The sequence below is a fragment of the Poromitra crassiceps genome (genome assembly GCF_964638095.1).
Source record: "Poromitra crassiceps genome assembly, chromosome: 7".
NCBI classification, from domain to species: Eukaryota; Metazoa; Chordata; class Actinopteri; order Beryciformes; family Melamphaidae; genus Poromitra; species Poromitra crassiceps.
Window position 1 is genome coordinate 26,448,026 of NC_139628.1, and position 19,944 is coordinate 26,467,969.

General features: G+C 43.6%; 1 protein-coding gene across 1 annotated transcript in view; it reads left to right on the top strand.

The window, feature by feature from the left end:
* The window catches only part of LOC310779500 (uncharacterized protein), a gene marked incomplete at both ends in the record, with an annotated part of 79,647 nt that overhangs the window by 21,590 nt on the left and 38,113 nt on the right, over positions 1-19,944 (top strand). Inside the window, 3 exons of the mRNA XM_083640031.1 lie at positions 9,258-9,399; positions 10,057-10,189; positions 12,717-12,745. Coding sequence (XP_083496157.1) covers positions 9,258-9,399; positions 10,057-10,189; positions 12,717-12,745 — 304 coding nt within the window. The remainder of the gene's footprint in view (positions 1-9,257; positions 9,400-10,056; positions 10,190-12,716; positions 12,746-19,944) is intronic.

The window sequence follows — 19,944 nt, forward strand, 5'->3', positions numbered from 1 at the left end:
ACCTCTGAACGTTGGCAGGTCTTACAACTGCTCCTGGAGTTCCCTCTGTGGTTATCCACACCTTCTGTCCAGATGTGAGTTCTGGGAGACGTCGAGAGCAGTGTCGCTGGTTGTTGCTGGTTCTTTTTTTTTGTGATCAATTGTTTTTCTTTTAATATGTCATATATAATATGACAGGCTAGGCTTCCCTTTATCATCCTTCCTGCGAAAACCTTTCAGATCCGACCACTTAGGATTAGGATCCAGCTTGGCGGTGGGTTGGGGTACGGAGGTGCGCAGGTTTCTCCCCATCAGTAAGAGAGCCGGAGAGACCCTGAGTGACCCGAGTGGCTCGGTATGCCAGCAGTGCTCTGCTGCGATCAGCTTCTCTTTTCCAAAGGTTCTTGATGGTCTGAACAGCACGTTCTGCTTCCCCGTTTGCTTGGGGGTAACGTGGGCTGCTTGTGATACGTGTGAACTTGTTTTCCTTTGCAAATATTTTGAACAGCCTCTTTGATAGCTCTTATAGTAACCTCAGCCAAGGTGTACTTGAGCTCTGCTACCTCAATATATCTCAAGAAGTAGTCTACGATCAGCAGATAGCTCTTCTTTGACCACTCAAACAGATCCATCCTCACCTTTTCCCATCAGCGTTCTGGAACTGTGGTGGGCAACAGTGGTCTCTGTACTGTGGCCTGTGTTGCTGACATATCTCACATCCCTCCACGATTTGACTTATGTGAGAGGAGACGCCAGGCCACCATACCGACTCCCGAGCTCTGGCTCTACATTTTGAAATCCCCTGATGTCCTTCATGGAGTCTCTGTAGAACATCCGATCTCAAAGATGGCTTTATGACTAGTCTTCCTCCCTTCATGAGAAGGTCACATGCGAGGTGGAGATCTGATCTGACCTGACAGTAACGCTCTCCCCACCTCCTCCCTCTCCTCCCCCACATCCCCCCGCTCTCCCTCCCTCCTCCACTCTCCTGCTTTCTCCTCTTCCCCCCTTCCCCCACTACTCTAAAGCATAGTACACATTCTACTCCAAAGCATGGCACCCATTCTATCCCCTCCAATATTTTGCCACTATTTAAAGCATGGCACCCATGCTTTTAATATTTCGCCACTATTTAAAGCATGGCACCCATTCTTCCCTAAAGCGAGGCACCCATAAGCTCTATATGTGAACATGTGTTTATTTGGCAAAGGGACTCACTACTAAAGGCTTGCAGCCAATTAAATTAGGCATAGTTTGGTTGCTAAGAAATCGACATATGTCCGTTTGCAAGATGTGTGTCTATATTTCTCTATCATATAATTGTTCGATGTGTTATTATTAGGGGTCCAAGCACGAAGTGCGTGGATCCCTATTGTATCTGTTCCGTTTATTATTAGGGGTCCAAGCACGAAGTGCGTGGATCCCTATTGTATCTGTTCCGTTTATTATTATTTTTCATATTCTCCGCTAAAACAGTATGCACGGCAAAAACTGTAAGGGCTACAGTAGCCAGACTTTGCACATAGGTTGGAAATGTGCCCCACTACTCAGAGACAAAAAATTAGCCATATTGACCAGATGGTGGCGCTATAACAGACCATTTCACGTATTGGACCATAACTGCTGAACCGTGAGGCGTAGAATCAAAATTCCACATCTGCTGGATTCCCTGGATCAATACGCATCTATCCATATAGACCACGCCCATTTAAGTCTGCTAGATTTTCCGCCATCTTGGACTTTCTCAAAAAAAAAAAAAACGAACTCGTCCTAGGCCATCTGCCCGAATGAGCGCAAACTTTTTGTGTGTCATCTCTGGACTTCCCTGATTAAAAATCTTAGAAAGAATTTGGATACGTGAAACCGTCTTGAAATGATAAATGTTTAAACTTTTGTGTATTTACTTTTGTTCTTTTCCTGCCCTAAAAGTGTGTGGATCTCAGAAACCATACACCCCCCATCACCCAAACTTTCCACACAGGTTCACGACATCACCCACTACTCAGAGTAAAAAAATTACACCAATCCACCAGATGGTGGCGCTATAACAGCCAACCACCACTACTACTGCCGCTGCTGCTACTACTACTACTACTATTCTTAGTACTTCTGCTGCTACTATTGCTACCACTCCCACTACTACCAACACTACTACTATTACTACTACTGCTACTACTACTACTACTAGTACTGCTTGGAAACCGTCAGGTCACCGGATCTACACACACACACACACACACACACACACACACACGCGCATACACACACACACACGCGCACACACACACACACACACGTACACACACGCACACACATATACACCACACCTGCACCTAATTCTGGACTGATCACCACACACCTGCACTTAAGATGCTAATCAGCCTCTACACTCAGTGTGTGTCCGTTACTGCAGTAGAGGCTGTGTTGGTGTTTCAGTTGGTGTTTATCCTCCCTTCAGATGCATTATTAAGTAAGTTGTAGTTTTGTTAGCCATTGTTGAATTGCCATTCCAAGCCATCCTGATCTTAAAGGTGAATTGCATATGTTTTTCTCTTTAGCCATGGTTAAAATATATTGTTTATTGTTTGTTTGATTGTTATATTGTTTTTTATTGCTAAACATACTACTTCCTATGACTATTTTGTCTGTTTGCACACGCACACGCGCACACACACGCGCACACGCACACGCACACTAAAATGGCCACCACTGGTGTACTTCATCTCCCAGAGTGCTTCACTCACTCACTTGTGGATTATGCCATGTGGGTGGGGAGATGGGTGGAGCTATGGCTATAAAAGAAGTGCAAAACTTGCCCCAAACCCCAGTCTGCTGCTACAGAGGTGCTGTGAGCCAGTCCAACTCATGCTGACCTTAAAGGTGAATTGCATATGTTTTTTTCTTTAGCATGGTTAAAATATATTGTTTATTGTTGCTTTAATTGATTGTTACATTGTTTGTTTATTGCTAATTTGATGTCATTTGGATTGCTTGTTAACATTGTGTATTTGGGTAAATAATTCTGTTTGTGTTCTTATCCACAGACAACATGCTGATTGCCTCACTGTCACTTTTGATGTTGGGAAAATAAAATCACCCTGCACCTTGTCCTGCTGTGTGCCTGCCATCTTTCCTTGTGGTTTTATCTGGGTCCAGTGCTGAGGGGTCACATTGCCCTCACCTGTTCATAGGTGTGACACGCATTAACCGCTCATCCTGGCTGATATTTTACCACATGTTGAGCAGAGTTGCTTTAACTTAAGAACACATAATTTGATAATTGTAAACCCAGTTCACCAATGTTTACACTGCAAAATGTATCACCAATGTATTTTACATGAAACAGAAGTTGGCGGGCTTGTAATCCTGCAGTGTGACTGACATCAATCTGAGCCAATCAGAGTTGGGCTGTGGTCAGGCTCTGTACCAGGTGCACTGAATCACTGATGAATGGAGATGGTGCAAGACAGTTGGCAGTATAGAGGGAACGTTTTTTAACATCCAATTCAACTTATCTTTGAAACCTGCTGAATGAAACCTCCAAAAGCCAAATCCGTGAGTTTAAAGGGAGGTTTACACAATCTGAAATATATTTTCAATGTTATGTAAAGGGAGGTATGAAGGTAATTTGAAGTGACGGCAATGTGTTGTGATTTGAAATGTATTCCTATCTTGTGTTTTAATTAAAGCCAACTGAGATGTTAGTTTTGGCCTTAAAGGGACACTCCACCGAAAACGGAAACAATGCTTATTTATTTTGCACATCTCGCACATCCGAAAACAGTTTAGCAGGCATTCATTTAGTTTGACACTTATTGAGTTGATTTGTGAAAGGTATAGTTTGGTTTATTTGAAGTGGGGTACTATGCGGTACTTGCATGCAGTCGGTGTACTGGGTAAAGCACTCTGGACGCATCACACACAGAGATAGAACTGTACTCTAACCACAACAGGCACAGAGCTGTCTGCTGAGTGAAGTTGACCATGAGCAAAAACATAGAAAAAACAAATACATAGAATGCTTCCATACTGCTCAGCTGGTGTAATCAAACTCTCCACAAGCCCTGAGATGCCAAGTTGACTTGAAAATGTCATTTACACCCTGATTCTAGCTTAAATGTTCACTGTAGCAAGGTTGTACCTTAGTTGGTGTAATTCAGCCGCTAGCTCCAGTGCACATTGCCACACACATATACACCTATACACACACACACACACACACACATATACTCACACATATACACACACATATATATACACACTTACACACATATACACTAACACTACTATTACTACTGCTACTACTGCTTGAACCCGGTCAGGTCACCAAATCTCAACCAAACTTTGTGCACTTGTGCACATACCAACTCTGATTAAATGTGCAATTCAGTGTCTATATTATCTGACATACACCCCCCAAGTCACCGGAAGCTTGGACCCCGCATCGCCGCTTGCGGCTATATTTATTTTTCTTATTCTCCGCTAAAACAGTATGCACGGCAAAAACCGTAAGGGCTACAGTAGCCAGACTTTGCACATAGGTTGGAAATGTGCCCCACTACTCAGAGACAAAAAATTAGCCATATCGACCAGATGGTGGCGCTATAACAGACCATTTCACGTATTGGACCATAACTGCTGAACCGTGAGGCGTAGAATCAAAATTCCACATCTGCTGGATTCCCTGGATCAATACGCATCTATCCATATAGACCACGCCCATTTAAGTCTGCTAGATTTTCCGCCATCTTGGACTTTCTCAAAAAAAAAAAAAACGAACTCGTCCTAGGCCATCTGCCCGAATGAGCGCAAACTTTTTGTGTGTCATCTCTGGACTTCCCTGATTAAAAATCTTAGAAAGAATTTGGATACGTGAAACCGTCTTGAAATGATAAATGTTTAAACTTTTGTGTATTTACTTTTGTTCTTTTCCTGCCCTAAAAGTGTGTGGATCTCAGAAACCATACACCCCCCATCACCCAAACTTTCCACACAGGTTCACGACATCACCCACTACTCAGAGTAAAAAAATTACACCAATCCACCAGATGGTGGCGCTATAACAGCCAATTTCATGTTTGTCGGTCCATAACTTCTGAACTGCGAGCTGTAGAATCAAAATTCCACATCTACTGGTTTCCCTGGAGCATCATGTATCTAACCCACTAGGCCACGCCCATTTCTGTGTGGTAGATTTTCCGCCATTTTGAATTTGATCAAAAACCTACTTTTGCGAGCTCCTCCTAGACCGTTTGGCCAAATCACACAAAACTTTTTCTGGGTCATCTATGGGCTACCCCGACCTAAGGTTAGTAAAGGATTTTGGATACGTGAAACCGTTTTGAAATGATAAATCTCTAAACTTTTAATGAAACACACGCCAACACTAAATTGCCCACAACTCATTAACCGGTCAATTACAACTACTGCTGCTACTTCTGCTACCACTCCCACTACTACCAACACTACTACTACTACTATTACTACTTCTGCTACTATTACTACTACTACTTCTAATACTACTACTACTACTACTACTACTACTGGAAGTTGGAATGTAGCATTTTGGGTGGGGTTAATGTGTTTTGGGGTTCTGCATCTGCTGTAGCATAATACATAGTTGGTTTAGATGTCACACAGTAATGCCCGATCCACAAAGACTTGACACCCACGTTTGAATAAAAACAAGTTTATGCCATAATAAGGTTATATCCGTGCCTTGTCATTGCTGTGGAAGGATGGTGTAGGGGTAAAGTAGCAGACACCAAAGCTGGAGGTCCTGGGTTCAAACCACGGCCAGGTAACTGTTTTATTTTTTGAAAATGTAGAATAAAGGTTAATCTGGATATAATTATGTATAACGCTGCTGAATACACACTGTGTACATAGCAGAATAACTGAATATGCCTATTTATGGTAACGTCATATTTCGACGTCCTCTTGACATTCCTGTGTAGATGTCTAAATGATCCCCAAATCGGCTGTGATTTGGCCTAGTCCTGGACGTCACTGAAAGATGATATCAGAACATCATCATGATGTAATTGTGTTTGCTGGGAGCCTTCTTTCAGATATATGAAAGGAAAAACATTCCAATACATTATTGTGTCTTCAGATGTGAAAGGTCCAAAAAGAGAATTAAATCTGAATTATCCTTGTCACTCATGTGTCCAGCTCAGTGGCCTTGTGGTCTGAATGTCCGCCCTGAGACTGGGAGGTCGTGAGTTCGATCCCCGGCCGAGTCATAGCAAAGACTATAAAAATGAGACCCATTTGCCTCCCTGCTTGGCACTCAGCATCAAAGGGTTGGAATTGGGGGGTTAGATCACCATATGATTCCCGAGCGCGGCGCTCACCGCTCCCCCAGGGGATGGGTCAAATGCGGAGAACAAATTTCACACATTGTGTGACAATCAGTGGGACTTTACCTTTACTTTACTTCCATTGTAACAGCACAACCCACACCAATTAGTTCAAACATCTCCATTCAGGGCAGACTTTTAATGTAAAGTGGTGGATTATGTGTGTAATACAGACATGTCCTTAATGGTAAATGGACTGCATGACAAGCTGCAATGCAGGGTGCTGGCTATAGTCATCAAAAGCACACACACACACACACACACACACACACACGCACACGCGCACACACACACACACACACACGCGCACACACACACACACGTACACACACGCACACACATATACACCACACCTGCACCTAATTCTGGACTGATCACCACACACCTGCACTTAAGACGCTAATCAGCCTCTACACTCAGTGTGTGTCCGTTACTGCAGTAGAGGCTGTGTTGGTGTTTCGGTCCTTTGGTGTTTATCCTCCCTTCAGATGCATTATTAAGTAAGTTGTAGTTTTGTTAGCCATTGTTGAATTGCCATTCCAAGCCATCCTGATCTTAAAGGTGAATTGCATATGTTTTTCTCTTTAGCCATGGTTAAAATATATTGTTTATTGTTTGTTTGATTGTTATATTGTTTTTTATTGCTAAACATACTACTTCCTATGACTATTTTGTCTGTTTGCACACGCACACGCACACGCGCACACACACACGCACACGCACACGCACACGCACACTAAAATGGCCACCACTGGTGTACTTCATCTCCCAGAGTGCTTCACTCACTCACTTGTGGATTGTGCCACGTGGGTGGGGAGATGGGTGGAGCTATGGCTATAAAAGAAGTGCAAAACTTGCCCCAAACCCCAGTCTGCTGCTACAGAGGTGCTGTGAGCCAGTCCAACTCATGCTGACCTTAAAGGTGAATTGCATATGTTTTTTTCTTTAGCATGGTTAAAATATATTGTTTATTGTTGCTTTAATTGATTGTTACATTGTTTGTTTATTGCTAGTTTGATGTAATTTGGATTGCTTGTTAACATTGTGTATTTGGGTAAATAATTCTGTTTGTGTTCTTATCCACAGACAACATGCTGATTGCCTCACTGTCACTTTTGATGTTGGGAAAATAAAATCACCCTGCACCTTGTCCTGCTGTGTGCCTGCCATCTTTCCTTGTGGTTTTATCTGGGTCCAGTGCTGAGGGGTCACATTGCCCTCACCTGTTCATAGGTGTGACACTCATTAACCGCTCATCCTGGCTGATATTTTACCACATGTTGAGCAGAGTTGCTTTAACTTAAGAACACATAATTTGATAATTGTAAACTCAGTTCACCAATGTTTACACTGCAAAATGTATCACCAATGTATTTTACATGAAACAGAAGTTGGCGGGCTTGTAATCCTGCAGTGTGACTGACATCACTCTGAGCCAATCAGAGTTGGGCTGTGGTCAGGCTCTGTACCAGGTGCACTGAATCACTGATGAATGGAGATGGTGCAAGACAGTTGGCAGTATAGAGGGAACGTTTTTTAACATCCAATTCAACTTATCTTTGAAACCTGCTGAATGAAACCTCCAACTGGGTACTGTACTCCAACTGTACTGGGTAAAGCACTCTGGACGCATCACACACAGATATAGAACTGTACTCTAACCACAACAGGCACAGAGCTGTCTGCTGAGTGAAGTTGACCATGAGCAAAAACATACAAATAAACAAATAGATAGAATGCTTCCATACTGCTCACCTGGTGTAATCAAACTCTCCACAAGCCCTGAGATGCCAAGTTGACTTGAAAATGTCATTTACACCCTGATTCTAGCTTAAATGTTCACTGTAGCAAGGTTGTACCTTAGTTGGTGTAATTCAGCCGCTAGCTCCAGTGCACATTGCCACAGACATATACACCTATACACACACACACACACGCCACACACACACACACACATACACACACACACACACACACACACACACACACACATACACACACACACACACACACACACACATACACACACACACACACACACACACACATATACTCACACATATACACACACATATATACACACACACATATACACACTTACACAGATATACACTAACACTACTATTACTACTGCTACTACTGCTTGAACCCGGTCAGGTCACCAAATCTCAACCAAACTTTGTGCACTTGTGCACATACCAACTCTGATTAAATGTGCAATTCAGTGTCTATATTATCTGACATACACCCCCCAAGTCACCGGAAGCTTGGACCCCGCATCGCCGCTTGCGGCTATATTTACTATTGTAATTTGTTAATGTTGTGTCAGTTAGCCCTCTCTTCCCTGTTCTCTCCATATAGTCTCCCATACTCCTCTATACTACCATACTCTTCCATACGCTCTCTCCTCCCCCACATTTCCCATTCTCTCCCCACCTCCTCCCTCCCCCTGCTGTCTTCTCCCCCACACCTCCCCCTTTCCCCTCTCCTGCTCTCTCCTCTTGCTCCTTCCCCACCTCCTATACCCTCCAACATTTCCCATTCCCTCCCCACCCCATCACTCTCTCACATTCCCCCTGCTCTTCTCCCTTCTCCTGCTCTCTCCTCTGCTCTATCCTCATTTCTATATTTTCTATATTTCTCCATCAATTGTTCAAATGTTATCTTTATTCTGTATATTCTTGTTACTTTTGTGTCAGCTAGAATTAGCTAGACATATTTTCTGTGAAGCCCTCTGAGACATGCTTGTGAATTAGGGCTATATAAATAAACTTGACTTGACTTGACTTGACTTAATCTCTGGGTCAAGCCTGTGTTTCTCTGGCCATTCTGTGAGGCAGTAGTTTGTCACTCTTTTGCACAGTTCATCTTCTTGCTGCGCTGTCTTGATCTCCTCCAGCCTTTTGTCTGTGGCAGGAAGACAAGACACAACACAGTCGACAAAAACCTCAACATCTTTCTCCAGTTGCAAATCCCCTGCAGTCGGTGGACCGCCCAGTGGAGCTTTGGACAGGGTATCTGCTATGACAAGGTTCTTCCCTGGAACATGAACGATGTCGTATGAGAATTGCAGCAGCCACAGATGAAATCTCATGATCCGTGGTGGTAGATCATCCAAGCCTCTTGTGCTCAGCAGTGGAAGCAGGGGCTTCTGGTCTGTCAGTAGTGTGAAACGTAGACCCAGAAGGTAAGACGTGAGTCTTTCATACGCCCATGTGACTGCCAGTGCCTCTTTTTCAATTTTCGTAGCACCTCTCTGTGTCTGTTAGTCCTCTTGAGATGTATGTCACTTGTCGACATGAGTCATCAGCTTGTTTCTGCATGAGGACCGCTCCAATCCCGTACTGTGATGCATTAGCGGCAACCTTTGTTTCTGGCAAGTTCTGCAAGAACCCCTGGAGAACTTAGTCCTTCTTTCAGCTTCTGAAAAGCGGTCATCTGAAAAGCTGTCATGAGCTCTGCTCAAATCCATTCATTTCTGTCCCTCAGCAGTTCTTTCAGTGGTGTGGTGACTGTGGCCAGCTGAGGCAAAAACTTGGTGAGGTAGGTAGCCATGCCCGTGAGACAATGAACAGCCTCCTTGCATTCAGGCTGTGGCATCTGCAGAATTGCCTTCGCTTTACCCGGGTCTGGCTCTACAGTATGCCGTTTTTGGAAATCTTGTGTTCCACAAAGATGATTCTGTTCCCTTGCAAACTCACATTTCTTCATTCAGAGTGAGACCCTCCTGTTGCATTTTCTGGAGCACACGGTGCAGTCTCTGGTCGTGCTCCTGTCTGTCTCACTCTCTGCCAAACACGAGAACATCGTCTGCACGACAGAGAAAGTCCCTCAAAGTCCTCTAGCATGTGAGACATCCTCCTCTGAAAATGCTCAGGAGCCGATGCAGTGCCAAAAGGGAGTCGATTGAACTGGTATCTCCCATAATCCGGATCTGGCTTTTTGTGACATTTTCGACACTCAACGTCTTTAGCTGGGCAGTCTCTCCATGAGTGTTTGCGTCCTCGGCCGCACTGGCCACACTCCTTCTCACCATGAATGTCTGGCTTTTGTCCCTTGTTTGACCATTGCCATGGCTGTTTCTTTCCTTTTTTCATATTTGTCCTAATGGCGTCCATGTTTGATGTGTTGTCCCCCACTGCACTGCTGTGCAGTATTGTTTGCCGCTTCTTCACTGTTTCACTTTGTCTGACTTTGTATGGCTTTAGCCAGTGTTAATTCAGAGTCCATTTGTACATGTTCTGACAGTCTTTTGTCTCGTATACCAGCTACAATTCTGTCCCTTATTAGTTTGTCTTGTAACACTCCAAAGCCACAATGTTCTGCAGGTTTGTGCACATCCGTGATTAATGACTCTACAGTCTCACACTCTTGCTGACGTCTTACATTGATCTGGGCCCTCTCAAAGATCACATTATGTTTTCCTTGCTGTTCAAACACTCCTTTGACAGCATCCTACTTCTTCTTGTCTGCCTCAGTCAATCAATGGTCTGCCAAAACATCGTCAGCTGCATCTCCCATTGCATATAACAGTGAGTTCATCTGATATTCCTCTTCTTTCTTTCGTTTAGCCCTGTAGCAATACGAAATCTGTCTAATCTTCTTATCCAGCGTGGCCGTTCTGACGGATTTGAGAAGTTGGAGGACTCTGGGTGTGATATTTGAACGGCTGTCGCCATCTTTCTATATTCCCCTGTGTATTTTCAGGTTCAGGAAAACTTTTGATGCGCCGTTCCTCTGCTGTCCTCCTCTCTCTGCCTACCCGCAAAGAGGGGCCGTGGTTGCCTAGCAACTCGCACACAGACAGACTAGGCTAGCGTGCCTGTTAGCTTCTGCCGTCACTTGCACCACTAATTATTGTTGGTCGTTTCACTGTTGTCTCACGTCTAATTTACATGTGGACGTTTCACCGACTACCCGGTCATATTTTACCCCAAACCATGCACAACATCTCTTACAAGCACATACGCATCTTATGTGGCTGGTAGCCAGTGTTGGGCAAGTAACTTTCAAAATGTAATATACTACATATTACTAGTTACTTTCATTTAAAAGTATTAAGTTACTTTACAATTACTACTAACCCTGTGTAGAGTAACTCGTTACTTATTACACTACTTTTGCATTACTTTCACCAAAATAACTGCAGTAGCAGAATGACATCGCCGCCCCGGAACCATCCCGAAAAAGAATTTATACCGTCTGAAGTCAGTGTAAACCGTCCAAAATTCTAAATGTTATATCTTTTTCCTTTGTTATTCTCATCTATAGTGGTTATTTGCATAAAAACACACAATTTGATTATGAAATGATTATATCATTATTTAAATATGTGCTTTGATAAAAAAGTAACTCAATTTGTAACTTGTGTTACTTGACAAAGTAACTGGTACCGTATAATATTACTGAAATCCTATTGTAATAAGTTATATTACTGAGTTACTGCTAAAAGTAATATATTACATGTAATATATTACTTTTGTAATGAGTTACCCCCAACACTGCTGGTATAGCACCACGTTGTAATAATAAATGTTTGCCTTTTCTTTTCCTGTGTCTGAGCTTGTTCGTTTTTATGTTATTCTAAGATAATTAAATATATAATATATAATAATATATAATATAATATTAAAATAAAATATAGTTTTTTTTTGACTAGTTCTGATACCTGTTGGAGCACACGATCACTATGGCCATTTACTCAGGCCTTGCTCAGAGTTGGCATGCAGCCTCTCCTCTCTCTCCCCAGATGGCTTTCATAGTCCACTTCCCTGGCTGATTCCAACTCCGCTCAGGTGTGCTCCATCAATAACTAACGAATGGAGCTCTCCATGGTGCTGATTCTGGCCACTAATTAGTCTTTTTTGGGGGGGCATTTAGTCAGCCCTAATGACCTTATTTAAAAAAAGAGCCATGTCACTGACTGCTCGGAACCCCTGCTGAGTGTGTGCCAAATATTAATTCCATACTAATTCAGGAAACAATTTAAATTCAGTCGTCTGCTGGAACAAACCTCATCACTTTCAATCTGAGTCATTTACACAAACACAAGATCAAGAAGACATAAACCATTTCAAGGCATCAAAGCAGCCTACAAGTCAAAGTCAAGTCCCAAGTCACCAGAACCCAAAGACAAGTCTCGAGTCTTCTCTTCATGCATGATGCATCAAGTCAATTTGTGTATTCCTTACCTCTCATTAAAATGAATGTAGCGCACGCGCGCACACACACACACACACACACACACACACACACACACACACACACACACACACACACACACACACAACACACACACACACACACACACACACACACACTCACACACACACACAACACATACACACTTTCCTGTGCCCCCACATGTATTTGCAGCATCTCCGTCCCCCACCCTCGAACACAAGGTCAGATATGAAGCTCATCCTCTCTAATGATGTGAACTATTCTGCTGAAGGTAACCTGACCCCAGATCAGTGGCGATGGAGGCCGACCGCCGCCAAGATCCACGAGGAATGTGAAATCTCAAATTAGTGTCTGTCTTCAACACCGGGGTCTTTCCAGAAAAACACAGCTCCTATTTCCTCGCCTTGGCAAAATGTAGGAACGTCTGTAACGGTTTGAATGTGAAGTGGGGTTGAAAAGTGCACAAAGAAAACCAGTATGAGCACTTCAGAGACCACTCCCGGCAGAAATAAAAGGCTAAAAAAGGAATATATCGTGACGTGACATTGTCTGTGCGTGTATTTGCACGAGACGAATTCATGTTTTGTGAAATGTATTGACACAGGGAAATTAAAGCACCAATTCCCCAAAGAATCCCAAAACATTTAAAAAACATTTCTCTATTGACATTTGCACAAGGCCCATTTTCAACACTAATGGTACGCAGCCTCCATCGGTCACACCGTTCTGCATGGAGCCGCCATACACAAAGTTTTTTGCTATCATTTTTATTTATTTATTAATAGACTCAACAAGCATCAATTTCCATAACAAAAAATAGAGAAGGAAAAAAAGAAAAGAAAAGATACAGATAACAGAAAACTACAATTCAGCACCCAAACACATCCATAGCCGGGTATATGCCGAGAAAGCCAGAACTAAATTTTCAGCACCCGTTGAGACCCCCTCCAAAACCTCAAGGCCTTAACACCACTTTGTCACATCAGCAATAGAGGTGTAAAACACAAGTTTCCTCACGATACCATGTTCTCCATACACAAAGTTAAGGGTGTGTCATTGTGTACCCGAGATACATTTAGGCTATATTTAAATCAAAGTTAACTGTATTCACACTTGATACACTGCACGGGTATTCTGTCAGTAGTATGCAGATGAACAATGCATGTTGCCTGCACAGAGAGCTCCCTGTTCATCGTCTGGGGTGGAATTTTACCAGCTCCTATGACTTCTTAAGACTCCCTAAAAGCTCATTTATGCTACATTTTCGATGTTTTGTCCGGTGTAACCGTCACTGCCCACATGTATCTTTCATGTTGGTATGATGTTAAGCAATTATATACCGGCACCTTTCAGTACAGAGTCTAATGTGTGAGTGCGTGGGCGTCTGGGTAGTGTAGCAGTAGATTCCCTGCCTACCAACGCGAGGGGCTCAGGGGCAGGTTCACATCTTCCTCGTGTTACCTCTGGCTTGGTCGGGTGTCCGAGCATGAAATGAGCAGTCGTGAGGTCACAGTGACCTTGAACTTTGACCTTTGACCACCAAAATGTAATCAGTTCATCCTTGAGTCCAAGTGGACATTTGAGGCAAAGTCAAAGAAATTCCATCAAGGCGTTCCTGAGATATCACGTTAATGAGCTTCAAAATGGCGTTCGTGAAGTCACAGTGACCTTGAACTTTAACCGTTGACCACCAAAATCTAATCAGTTCATCCTTGAGTTTAATTTGACGTTTAGGGCAAATCTGATTAAATTCTGTCAAGGCGTTCTTCCGATATCGCGTTAACAAACATGGGACAGACATATGGACGGACAACGCAAATCTATAATGTGACCTGGCTATCGCCGGCGGAGGCATACAAATGTGTGAGTGTGTGTGGTACTGCTCCGTTTCATCATCCGTAAGCTTTCAGAAAACATAGAATTACGCACAAAATGAATGTAGAGTACAGACAGAAGACTTTGTCCTTATGTGTATCTGTATTTAACGTTGAGCATAATTGGGCCTTAAGGCTTTTGATCCGACTGTCCCTGGATGCAAGCATACAAAAATGAATGAGTACAATTTGTAGTTCAAATGACAGCCATGCGAGCCAGTGCAGCTTTAAGATCTGCTGCTCTGACGTGAAACAATTACGTCACTGATTCACGGAAGAACAGCAGATCCTGAAGCCGCGCCCCCCCCTCTGATAGATATATCTTAGTTAAAATTGGGTGGCGGCGATGTGTGTCTGTCATGATTGTGATGTCATCAGTGATGTCACTTGAACAATTGTGATGTCATCAGTGATGTCACTTGAGCAACTGTGATGTAGTATGAGCCGATGGCGCACAGTTGCACGATGGCGCCTAGGTGGGTGGGCCGTGTCTGTCTGTCTGTCAGTCACGATTTTGGGAGGCCGCAGAGCGAGCGATTTCCATAACTGCAGCCATGGCGCATCATCTCCAGAGTCTCCATAGGAATCGAGCGTGCGTAGCACAAGAGATTCCTAGCGGTTAAAAAGCGGCAAAGTGCTCCTTTAATGTGATGGATTTTGTTTAACAGCCTAATGCAGGGAGGAGGGGTCTTTCAAAAGTGTACTGTAAACCAAAGTGTGTGTGTGTGTGTGTGTGTGTGTGTGTGTGTGTGTGTGTGTGTGTGTGTGTGTGTGTGTGTGTGTGTGTGTGTGTGTGTGTGTGTGTGCGCGTGTGTGTGTGCGCGTGTGCGTGTGTGTGTGTTAAACTTTCAACCCAGGGATCAATAAAGTCTGGCTGGCTGGCTGGCTTTGTCGTTACCAATTTCTGTGAGAATGGCGCCTCCATCTGGCAGACTGCTGATAACACACCTGTTCAGACTTTCCAGTTTGTTTCCATTTTCAATTTAAAGACAGGAATTAATAATAATACGGAAAAAGAATAGCAACGGCTCTTTGTTTCAGGTTCTCGGGTCATTTGATCCTGTTTAGATAGAAATGTGAAGGCTTGTGACTGTGAGCAGCTCGTGAGTCCCAATCTTAGCCGTAATAGGAGGATACAAATTAGAAACCTGGCAACCTGAAGCTAAGTTGCTAACGCCTGAGATTTCATTTCCTCCTCCTCCTGTTTCCATCAGTCCAGCAGCCGAAACACGTCCAAGCCAGCAAAATACCAGACATAACCAAAGGTATGAAACAAAAACAATGTTATTAGCTACTATGAACGATGTATTGGTCTCAATGAATCCTGGAAACCGTGTTTGTTAGCTGTTGACGGCGATTTAGCGGCTGTTATAGCAGAGCAAATAAGCAGTTAGCGTTAGCATGTTAGCTAACCTAGCTTCATGTACGATTTTGGAAATAAATGAACGGTTTTGTCAACAATTTGACGCGTGATCTCTTTTTGAGCTTGGTTGCTACATCTTGGGGCGTGCTATGTGCCCATGTGCCTCGCATTATAACAGTCAAAACTACCACAGAATAACGAAAACGAACATCGTCACAGTCACATTTTAGCCCCTAATAAAGCATCCGCTGTACAAGATTGTTCGTACAAGCAGATGATAAAACGTGATGTGGTGTTTTGAGACACTGAAAACGTGGATACACAACGTCTTCAACTGTTTGATGGTGAAGTCGGTCAATGGTTCGCCTGGTAACAGAAGGCCTCGCTCGGACAGAAGACTCGGGCAGGCCCGTGGGGGTTTGTTTTGTGCCCTCGGTGCGGGCTGCCACTCTGCCAGCCTGTAGCGCACATCTCTTCTGAAGAAACGAGTCAGCTGAGCTGCAAAGTGATCAAACTGCACTAGATGATCCTGTAAGATGGCTGGCTAGTGGCTAGCATATTGGCAGCTACATTTTGGAAGTGCCAATAATCTACACTATTCTTAAAAATAGTGAAGCTAATGGCATCAGCACCGCTGCTGGCCATTTGGATGCCCTAAGCGTAACCTCGCGTCACCAGGCTCTTCTCGGCGAGAAAGAGCCTGGCTCCCGCCCACAATTTATTTTGTCACCCTACTGGTTCCGGCCTAGAGCCCGCCCTAGACCGGATGGCAGCGTTTCTAGCTCGTCAACTTTCACTTAACTTGACAATTTGACCCAAGTATCAGAATCCTCTTTCACCGTTTTGACCGGTGTGTCAGGCGGTGGTGGCGGAGATGCCATATTGCATGAACGTTTTGTTTTATGTAACGCTAGCTTTGTTTTGATCAGACTCTAGTTTAGGTAACATCACCGCGTCAAGCTAACGGCAACAAAGACGTTGTTAGGCGCATTGCCATCCGGTGTTAATTCTGGGTCCGGGGTTTACGCCCCCCATGACAAAAAGCGGGGTGGAAGGTGCCCAGACTACCCTAAGCGCAGAATGCTACATGGTGCCCCCTCCTCCAAATAAAAACACACATGCAATCTTAATCTGAAGAAATATATTTTCATTAACAATGTTACCAATAGAAAGCCAGAACTACGAAATACTGTAACAGTGTATATAAGGCCCAAAACCTTCAAAATCATTTTTTTCAGTCCCTTTTCCTCAACAAAACAAATATTTTAATAGAGAAATGAAGTGCTGCAGTGTGATACAGCACATGTAAGATGGCTCAGTTTGCAAAGTTAATTTCATGTCCAGTAACACACAATAATGTAAGTGTAACCCTGGTTTTTTTCTGTTGCTACAAAACAAATTACAGATGTCCCTTTAAACCACACATGGGCAAAATGTGGCCCCGGGGCCGGACCTGGCCCCTGGACCATCTCAATCCAGCCCCCAACGTCCTCAAAGAAAAACAAAACAACCCCCAAAAAGTCAAAAGGCAGAATTATGTGAATAAATCTCATTTTCTACAGCCATTGGATTTGTATCACTATTATATCGGGAGATTAACGAGAATTTACCAATCACAACAGGAGAGAGGGTTAAAAATGGGGAGACTCCCGCGAAAATCTGGTGTTGGCACGTATAATGTCCAATGTGTGGCCCTTCATGTATTTGATCTATGTCAGTATGGCCCTCTGGGAAAAAAAGTTGCCCACCCCTGCTTTAAACGCTTCACCGCATCTGCTATTTACCATGATTGATTGATTGATTGACTTTATTTGGTGAATGTCAACAATGGTACAGGGGAATACAAACAATCACCGAGGATAAAAACACAATAAAGCTACTGGCTCATGCTCCATAAACGCCTCGTGCAGGGCAGGCTACACTGAGGGAAAAGTGAGTTTGTTTATTTGCTGCGTCGCATGTACTTTTAAACGAGATCACAACACGTGTGAACGCTTTGGAAATCATGTAGAGCGTGTTTCCATTGCGCACAGAACAGCGCACGGAGCGTTTTTTGGGTGTGCTTTGTTTTGTTTCCGCCTGCAGTCGCGTGCAGTACAGTTCAGGACACAACGATCACACGCACGGTAGCCAGCTGGTTTTGTCTGTTTGATGTTGTTGACTGTAAACATGAAAGCCAGATTATTGGGAGTTCTGGCAGCAGCAGAGGTTGAAGATTCCCCTGGGAGGAGAAAGAGGTAGGAGGAGTGACATTGACGAGCAGGGCGCTTTTCCTCTAAATGTTGGAACTTTTTTCAGCTTGACACGCCCAGAGTGCTCCGCCAAAAAACACTAGACGATACTAGCGCTTAAACGTGAGGTTCATTCCTTGAAAGAGGAGCGCGCTTAGCGCATCCTTACCATGGAGAATGAATTGCAGAAAGGCGCTGGCAGCTCAAATAAGCGTGTTAGGTCTGCACGGCCACTAAGGGCACCATAGCCAGTTCAAAACAAACTGTTCGTGTGGATAGTTAATTTCAGAAGGGGCATTATTACGGCCAAACTGTGGTGCATCCGTCGTTTGACCGTGGTATAGAGCTCAACAAGCACATGACATTCCGTGATGTCTCCTGGTCCGGAACATCGACAAAGATGGACGCAATATCAGCTCCCTTTCACTGAGGCCGCAGCATGTTGTACCAGTATAGGTCACAAGGCCCGTCTCCGCCATGTTAGTGGATGGGGAAATGAGCCAAACTAAACAAAGTACCGTAAATTCCGGACTATAAGCCGCACCTTTTTTCCCGTTTTTTGGCCTTTTTTGGCCCCTGCAGCTTATATAACGGTGCGGCTTATCTATGGATTAAAAAAAAAAAAAAAAAAAAAAAAAATCTCTCTTTTTTAGCACTCTTTCTAACTATAAATCCTATATAACTATAATAAGTTTTAATTTCCTCTCTTGCCCTCTTTTCACCACACTGTATGACACTGTGTGCACTGTAAAAAACAACACAGGTGGTGTTGTGTTATGTTGTTTTGTTGAAATGTTAATAAATGGGAGCTTCCTCAAACAGCCATCTCTTTCCCGACAATGCCCTCTGTGCATGAACCCTTACATATGGTAATTAAACATTAAAACACAAAAAAAAAAAACATTAAAACACCCGCGGCTTATATAAGAAAAAAATAGTCAACTTTGCAGGTGCGGCTTATACACCGGTGCGGCTTATAGTCCGGAATTTACGGTACACATAAGATAAAAAATAATCCAAAGGGGGTTTCTATCATTTTAGATGGTTCTTATCACGCTAATGCCTGTCCAAATGCTCATTTTTCGGGTCAGTTTGTTTTTAAGTAGTTATTTGACGATATACAAAGGGATGATTGACAGCTGTCAATCGTATCTTATTTACCGTAGGACCAGTGGTTGATAGGACCAGATGCTGCTTGATGTGTGATCATGGGACCGCAATAAAAAGGACATGGTTTCGAGAAAGGTGCGCGAGGAAGTAATGTTGGTTGGGGACTGAACTGCTAAGTTCAGAAAATGTTTTATTACTCCAGCTAACGCTATCGGTTTTAAGCTAGCCGCCTGTTCATACATTCAATCAACAGGCTGTTACCTTGCACAAGCCTTTCATGGTCGGCATAACGTTAACAAACAATAATGTTAGCTGGAATAACGAAATAGACATACGGTATTTTCAGAACTTACCAGGTTGTCCAACTGCCTGCATATGCCAGGAAATGTGTTTCATAACATTACAACTCCCGGGTATGGGCCCACACAAGTTAGCACACAACCAGCCATTAGCTAACAGTTTAGCTATTAGCCTTTGGAGTCACGAACAGACACTGGAGGTTTTATTTGGGGTAAAGCATGAGTTTTTTATATGTATATCTCAGGGAAGTGCATTGACTGTGGGGATGTTGTTCACAAGCTCCTCTCCTCGTAGCTGTTGTTAGGATATACAGAAGAGACCAGGCAGCCTGGCTAAACTCAGTGGCAGCACCGCCGCCGGGCTGCCCTGCCCAGTAAACACAACCAAAAGTGTTTACTGGGCTTCAAGATTAGATTTCATCTGTTAAAGGGATACACCACTTTTTTGGAAGTTTAGCTCATTTGCCACATCCTCCTAACCAAGATACACCATGCCTTACCGGTAGGGGTGCACCGATCGATCGGCAAGCAACCGATTTTGAC